Source organism: Crassostrea angulata, chromosome 8, assembly GCF_025612915.1.
Source record: "Crassostrea angulata isolate pt1a10 chromosome 8, ASM2561291v2, whole genome shotgun sequence".
Taxonomy (NCBI): Eukaryota; Metazoa; Mollusca; class Bivalvia; order Ostreida; family Ostreidae; genus Magallana; species Magallana angulata.
In genome coordinates this window covers 24,343,276-24,352,228 of record NC_069118.1, presented here as the reverse complement: position 1 = coordinate 24,352,228, position 8,953 = coordinate 24,343,276, and the positions used below count along the sequence as shown (strand labels likewise).

Below are 8,953 nucleotides of genomic sequence, written 5' to 3'. Positions count from 1 at the left end.
TTTTCTTTTCATAAGGTATATATATAGTAATCTATTAAATTTGAATATTTTCCTATATTTCTATATTGATTTCTTCTTCTTAAGGAGATCAATAGGGTTTAAAAACGGCCACGACCTTTCGGAGGAAAGAAATGTAAAACATAAGTCTTTTCCTTTTATAATTGTTGCTAAAAAGATTATAGCCAAGCTAAATAGAAATCTTATCAATATAAACAAATGTGATAAATGTTGTTTAGAGTAACTGAAAGGCGTTTCATTGAAACTGATAGGACGGTCCTATTGTCAATCCTATCTGAAATGCTGCCGATGAACAAATACATCCTTAAATTTGGTTTGAACGCGGGATTTAAATTTGAAAACGCAATTCTATCACCATATAAGGTACAGTGCCAGGTAGATAAGACCAAAGCTTCGTCATTACATTCGTGCATTCTCGATCAAAATGGCGGTATCTCCAATCATCTTAAGTTGTGTATTGGCAACAATTCTTCCGGGTAAGTTAAAACAAATTTCCTAATCAGTGGAATTTTCAAACACCTTTTCATAATATTTTAATTTGTTACATTTTGTTCATATTAAATAGTTGTTGTTTCACATTTCTTTTATTTGTATTACAAGGTGCTGTTTGGAGTAGTTGCTACCATTATTCTTCTTCGTACTACTGTTACTACTACTACAGCTATTACTATGAAATGTGAGTCTATCAGTTTTACTGATCTCATTTGTAAGGAAAGCATGTCGACGATCAAAGTTCTTTTTTAAGTTTCGTTCTTCACAACAAAAATATGAGATAAATCTACAATTTAATTAATTCAAATTTTATTTTACGGACCCTCTTCTCTACCTGTGTACTCATTTTCGAAAAACAAGTCTGACCGATATTCAAATAACTTTAATTTTAAAACAAGTAGGAAGATGTCTGCATGTGTATATCTGAAATGTTTTAAAATCTGCAATGTATATTAAAACAAAAAATGAATAGATGAATAAAATTAAACAACATAGAACAAGCGTTAAAATGCCTAAATGCAAAATGCGAAAAAGAAGAAACGAATAAAATTTCTTGATTTATATTTTTATTTTGCTATGCCAAATTTATAATTACTTTCTGTAATTCTGATTTCTATTACAGTCCCGTTGGAACAATCATTGGTGCAGTTGTTGGAGGCATAGCTGGACTAATTTTCTTGTGCGTCATTATTGTTGTCGTCTGCATTGTCTGTTGCAAGAAGAAATCAACAGGAACCGTAATCCAACCAGCCGGTGTTTCAACAATGTCATCAACAAGTAACTTTCGTTTTCGATTCATTAGTTTCATTTAAATTTATCTTGTTACATTACATTCATTTTGAATTTTTTTCTTCAAGAGTACCTTCGATAAACTTATTTATATCTATATCCAACAATAACACACTATTCCACTACAAATACTCTACAAAAGAAGACTAATTGAATTTTTGATTTAATAAAAAAAACCAAGTATATCCTTGTACAAAAAATTTAACAAAGTTGTGTAAATTATGAGAAACAAAAATCTCTTAAAACTATCTGTACAATTATTTTACCCCTTTCAGTGGCATATAATACACATCCACAACATCCACAAGGCTGGGGAGTGCAGCCAAGTGCGCCACCAAATCCAGGAAAAAGCTATAGTCATCAACAACCGTATCCACCCCCGCCACCTGCATCACAGACAATGCCCCCGCCGACGTATGCAGAAAACGTTGTCTCTGGACAGCCCCCACGATTTGCCAGTTAAACCAACATTTTTTATGGCATAATTTGTCTGTTTTTGATTTATTTTATTGACAATTCTTCGTGAGGTAATTGATTGACGTTTAAAGTTTACACGTGACTATAATTGCTATGATTGTGATTTTTCTTAAAAATGCAGAGTAGTATTCGCAAAATAAACGCTAATAACAGAATCTTCCATAAAAGTGATTAGTTTTAATTATGCTCTAGGTCATTTAAACGTTTATTATTTAATGTCACTTAGGTAACCTATTGCTACTTGTGGTTGTACGTCTTCCTGCGTTAACAATTTTAAATTTTTAGGCCTTAAAAACTACAGGACAATTGTTATCATTTTTGGATTGAAGCATCTCTAGAATGAGAGAAATATAAATTGTTCAATTTATAACCAGAACGTTTGCCATTGGGACCTCATGAGCGGGGCCTTGTATGCAAAAAGGCAATATCTTTTAAAATTCCCTCTACTCCCAAAATGCGGAAGAAAAACTAATTGTAGGTTAAATAACATCCATGAAACCCTCTACTAAATATCTACATTAATTGTTTAGTGGACAGGACGTTAGCACCCTTGGATAGGTTTAATGTGGCCACACTAATAAAAATGTGTTGATTTACAAGATTTTTTTTTCGTACTTTCATAGTTGTTGGAGATAAACTAATTGCCCTTTTATTATGTTTATAATGATATGATCTTAAATTGTGTAAATCTCTACCTATGTGACGGGGGTTGAGTTTTTTTGTAAAAAGGGGGGAGGGTGTGACCTATGGTAAACGTATTTTTTCCTTGGAGTATTTGTTGTTTCTTGTCCGAAACAAATTTAACATCTTGAAAACCACAAGGTCAATTCTTACTCGGAAATACTGAATTAGATATTTTGTTTTTTTTCTTCGGAAATCTACTTTTATTTATTGTGCATTGTAAACTTTTAGAAATTAGCTGCATGCATGTTCTGTGCATTATAAATGAAACTGTTAATATTATAAAAAAAATTGATCACTTAAGGTCAGCAGATCTCTCTTCACCAAACGTTTACAATTGTTGACCCTGTGAGCTGAAGTAATACATAGATAATCCGAGATTCCTCCGATTTTTGACCATCACCCCCTCCTTAAATTTGAATGAATAAATGTTTTTAACATCAAATAATAACAGCAAGGATGACAGTAAAGAGGATTTTCCGATGAAAGATTTAACTTTTAAAGCTTAAAATGTAAACAATGGATTGTTTGCCACGAGATTGAAAAGCTATGGTACTTCGGTGACAATCAATGCCTGTGGGCCACTTGTTTTACATGTAAACACGCATGGTATACATTGCATTGGAATACTGATAATTGAATAAAAATCGTCATTTCGTTGTAATTTTTGAAGTTTTGTTTCTGTTTAAGATGTTAAATATAATATTGATCTTTACATCTAGCCATACGTTGTACTAAACATTTTTTGGAATTAAGCGTATCTAACGGAAAATGCAAAACTTTAGTTATGATTTTTTTTTTCGATATAATTTTTAGTTTGGATGACATACAATTGTAATTTAATCTATCTACTTCTAATAAACAATATTAAAATCTATTATCTATAAAAACTGCTTATTTATCAAAGAAATCTTCTTGATAATATTAGCAGATTTTGGTGCTTGGTTCTTAAAAATTTTCTTTCGGACACCAATGTACATCATTTGAAAAGTTTTTAAATCATGTTGTCTTTGCAAATGATTCATTCTTCTTTTAAAAATATTTTATTCTCATGTTAAGAATGCTTTGTGTCAAGTTTGTTTAAAGTAGACAAAGTTTACAATTTGTCGATTTGAGGATAGGCAAAAAAATAGACGGACGCCAAGCAATCGATGGATATTGAATATAACTCATTGGAAATTATATGATTTATGATTTATATTGATTTATAACTCATTTGATAAAAGTGTAATCCCTCAGAAGATAGCACTAATGTTTAATATATATCTTATGCGTCTTGTAAGTATGGCTAGTATGTATGTATACGACTACAATGTAAATATATTTTAGGAAGTCGGACATATTAAGCATTAACTCTACCCCAGTTTTATACATTGATAGGTGTGTTTGATTTGCTTTGATATAAACATTGGTAATTAAATATGCATATCAATTACTGAGATTGCTTTAAAGATAATTTTGATTTTTTGTATCTAATATAGTTGTTAGAGTGTATTTCAGAAAGAAAATTAATGAATACCTTGTCAAAATATTATTTTAAAAACCACTGTACCTGTATACGGATGATGTGTACTTTTGACCTTTGTGCGAATTATGTTATTTTGAACAAAAATAACCACAGATTTTTAAAGTAGTGCATAATTTCATTAATTAATCCAACCCCCCCCCCCCCCCCCCTAAAAAAAAACAAAAACAAAAAAATAAACAGCAGAGAAACATTTATTTATCACATACGGCATATGCATTATTTCCAACAATTCGAAATATTTATGATTCGGAGTAAATAATTTGGTTTGTATCCGAATTGTAAATTATATTATTAACTGTTGTCGAACAAAAGTATATACTAGTTTTTCTGTCGAGATAAAAGTTTCATGGATAACATTTGGCTATAGAAATATGCTTTAAACTTATTACGAAATGCAATATGAAAGTGTCTTCTCTGATATTCGTGCACTGAAACTCAATGATAACACATTGAATGATTTAAAATTTAGATGTGAATGAATAAATATATTATTGATGTTCCTTTACACATAGCCTTCAGATTACAGAAAATTGTGACCTTTTAATTGGCTTCTCAGTTGTAAAATATTATCTGTTTAGAAAAATAAATCAATTATCAATTAAAGTATATTTGAAGCGGTATAGATTTAGTTCAGCTACATTTGCTTTAAAACAACACGCGTTCGAAGACCACAAAAATTCACTTGAAGGCTTCACACATTTTCTTGGTCTGCGACACGAAGATTGACTGGTGTTTCTTTTTTCCTTCTTTTTAACCCTACTATTTTTTTTTTTACAAACTTTAGGTACCAAATTGAATGTACATGTACACAGGGTAACATAAGGATCATGGAGACTGAAGGAGATTAGATGAAACTATACAGTGTATATAATAATGTTACATTAAAAATTTAAATCTATCAATTGCAACTGAACTATAAATTATATTTTTGATTTGAAATTACTTTCCAATTTGCGCGCATCATAACGAACGTCTTTTGATTAACTTTTACATATTTTGATTTATAATTCTTCTAGTATTGTGAACGTGAGTATCTCACATAGCCACAAATCAGCCGAGCAATTCCCCAAACATCACAACAACGGTGAAAACTACAGTGTGATGTATCTATTGATATTAATTGTATGTGATGCTTGGGAAACGTAAAAAAATATCAAAATACATTTATACGTTTTTCATTTTAACATTACAAACAAAATTCACATTTAACGATAATGAAAATATCATTGAATATTACAAGTATGGAACACTTATGTAATACTACTTACCTCATTTATAAAGAACTCAAATATTATAAAATCTTTCACAATTTTGATTATTTAAATCTTATTGAATATTTCACATAACAATTGTAAGTCTTCAACAAACAATTGCAATTGACTGGCTTCCTAGCATTTTGTAGAATAAATAGAAAATAATATTAACTTTAGATTATCAAATAAATATCAATTGTTATTTTATTCTTGGTGGCATCAAAATTTAAAGATGTCATTCGAAATTATTCACGCGCCTGAGCAGCGACGATAATTAGCCTTGATATACATAATACGATATCATTACACATATTGAACAAGAAAGTTTTACCTGTCGATTAACGTTTAGAAAACATTTCAAAATGTCGGCATTTTAAACAAATTCTTTAGATACTCGTCTACATCTATTACACGTGGCTAATATTGCATCACAAAATAAAAGGCTTTATGTAATATTGTTGATCTGGCTAAGATTGATTGAAAAACATAAAACATGGTTGTGTGTATATACTGCCATTTATTTTTGCTAATAAGAAAAATTAGGCAATAAGGGGAGGTCTTCAAACAGTCATAATATCAATTACCAGACATTGAATGTAAGTTATAAAAGGTGAGCAAATGACCTCCCCCATATTAAACAAAGATGTATACAATATCAACATGTACCAAATATACATACAACAAACATATTGTTGAACAAAAAGAGCATTGTACATATCAACAACAACATACATGTGTAATACAGTGCAAAATAAATCCCCAACTATAAAGGTGATGAAGGGGAAGGAGGGTGGGTTGATTGCTTGTTGACAGCTGACAGTTAAAATGACGTAGTCAAAACATCGCGCGACTAAACGCCGCACTCTGATTGGTTAATGTAGACAATTAAAGAAGATCAGCTAAATACTCAAAAATACTCAAATATTAGAATTACAATTATATCATGACTAGACTATTTTTTTTTGGTACTGGCATAAAAATAACATATCACAATTTACATAAATGCTATTATTTACAATAATGCTGTATTATGTACCAAATATACTTGTGTGCTTTCCACAAGAAATTCCAAATATAGTACTCCTCTTGAATCATAACTTTGATTTTGCGTAGAACATGCATATGCGGCAATTTGTTACGTAGATCTTTTTCTTTCATTTATATAATACAATTTAATTCTGAATTCACGGAACATAATCTTCTATAAGTGGTTGTCAAATCTCTCTGCGCTTTGTGCTATTGTAAAGAACTCGCCGTATGAAAAGTGCTAATCGAAAATATAAATGACCTTGGTCACTTATGAGATTGATTTGGGTATTTTTGCAGATATGAAAATGAAGAACTTTAAAGGGGTCATGGAAGGATAATTATTTTAGAAAGTTAGTTTTCAGTTATTATGAAAAATGTAGTTGCTCTCCTTTCCCCAAGAAGCAAAACCAAACCACAATAAACAGGCGAATGCGAGCTACCATTTGTCCAGAACACAATGAATAAAGTTTCATTATTTTTCGATATATTACGATAATTGTATGACAAACATGTAAACTACAACATTATTGGTAATAAAAAACGAAACATTTATTAGATGGAAAACGTTGTAATAAGTGTAATGAATCGAAGATATTGGTTCCATTACCCATCGTTGTTTATATTCATGCAATGCTAGATTTGTGTTATGCTTTTGTTGAGTCAGGTTATAACTGAAATGGTATGCTTGATTTTGGTACATATTACATGTATAGCTAGTTATTTTAATTATAAATATAAGTAATACTTCGAACTTTATCAATCGCAAACCTTCTTATAGCAACACAACGTGGCATTCTTTATCTTATCATAATTATTTAATTCGGAATATTTTTTTAATTAAAAGATCATACAGTATCAGGTGTCGTATTTGTTATAAAAAAGTATCACAATCTATATATCATTATATATAGGTGTCAGAATTTCATACATTTATAGGACCCCCTCCCCCCCCCCCATCCCCCCCCCCCCCCGTCCTAAGTCTATATCAAAAACGCTATTCTATCCCAATTTAAACTGACATTTATTTGATGACGTCGATTTTTATATAAAAATGATATCATGAATGATTTTCATAAGGAAGACATTATCAAAAATGTTCCTAAAGCCTGCATTTACATAGTGAGGTCTTTTTATGAATAAGTGGTATAGTTTAGAAAGTCAATTTTCTTAGAAACGTTGTTGCAATGAATATGAGATGCATCAAACAAAATACGTAGTACTTGAGATCTACTTGAAAAAAGTCCGTTATGGCAACAAAGAGTAGCTTTTGAAAAAAATAACACGCAAACATGAATTAGCCTTAAATATCGAGGGTAGGTTTGTAGAAATTAAAATCGTGGGTTCTTGATAAATATCCTCTGATTATATACAATGTGGCAATGAACAATATCAAAAGTTCACTTAAAAAGAATGAATATTAAAAAAAGTAATATGCCATAATTTAAGTGTTCAAAAAATGAAAAAAAAAATTCAACACATATGATAAACTCTGAAAACAATAAATGTACTCTTCAAATAATTTGACGATGTTTTAATCAAAGTTGAATAAAAAGTCCTAATATGACATGTCTAAATATGCAGACAGTAAAGAAAGTGAGCGCACAAGATTGTAAGTTTGCAGGAATCCTCGACACGAATCAATTGGGATTTAAATGTCTATAACCTCGAAAGGCTATGTACAGGTTTCAACAAAAATATATTATGTTGAGAGTCGAAGTACATGGCTATTCCGGTTATCAAAAAACTCACAAAGCTTTCAAAAATTGGCAATGAGAGGTAAACCGATAACTAGTTGGAAATGTTAATGCAAACATATTTTAATGAAGTTATATTGTGTATATCCTAAAAAACTACTAATAAGAAAAGAATTTTTTTATAGTGTTCATACAGCAGATCTAGAAATCAATAACAACAAATTAAAATATACCGGTATATTATAATTCAACATCATGTTATAATAACAAACATTTAAAACGAAAAAGTTTAATTAAAAAAAAAAAGACCACCAGTTGGATTTGAACCCAAAACACTGAATGTATGTATTCACTAATCCAGGACGAAACCACTGAGCCATGCGAGACTTGTCAATATATGCTCTATAAAGTACTGTTTGAAACAACACTGTCATATCAATGGACTTTGTTTTTTATCCTTCAAAAAATAATTTGAAAAAGTACATAATTATTCATCTCTGGGTCATCTCTCCATCTTTTTATAAAAAGCGACATTTTTAATGTTGAAATATGTTATCTTTACATGTTTCAAATTTGTGGAGAGAAGACCCAGAGACAACAAAATCATTTAAAAACAGTTGTAAATAAGTAGGATTTTGCATGAATTGCATCGTGTTGCTGTATTTAGACCCATATTTTAATAAAAACCTTTTGCATTTCAAATATTTTTCCACTCATTCCACATCCAACAGAAACCAAATAACGGTTATAATTCGAAAAATATTCAAAATTAATTGATGAAATTTTCCTCTACTTGTGCGCCCAGATTCCTGCCGAATCTACATCTTAAGCGCCCAAATTCTTTGACGTACCCTCAAAAGACTACCCGAAGAACCAAATCAAGGTCATTTTCGATTTACACTTTCCTTACTATGGATCTGTATTTAAACCAAAATGTCAAAGGAAATTGCTTAAAATCGAATCAATACATAACGTTGTGATAATTTATGTTT

General features: G+C 30.3%; 1 protein-coding gene across 1 annotated transcript; it reads left to right on the top strand.

The window, feature by feature from the left end:
- The first annotated feature begins 351 nt into the window (after positions 1 to 351).
- LOC128159741 (protein shisa-5-like) lies at positions 352 to 3,116 on the top strand. Its single transcript, XM_052822926.1, has 4 exons — positions 352 to 494; positions 619 to 694; positions 1,133 to 1,287; positions 1,575 to 3,116. The coding sequence occupies exons 1-4, from the start codon at positions 443 to 445 to the stop codon at positions 1,760 to 1,762; spliced, it is 471 nt and encodes a 156-aa protein (XP_052678886.1). The 5' UTR covers positions 352 to 442; the 3' UTR covers positions 1,763 to 3,116.
- Positions 3,117 to 8,953: the final 5,837 nt, after the last annotated feature.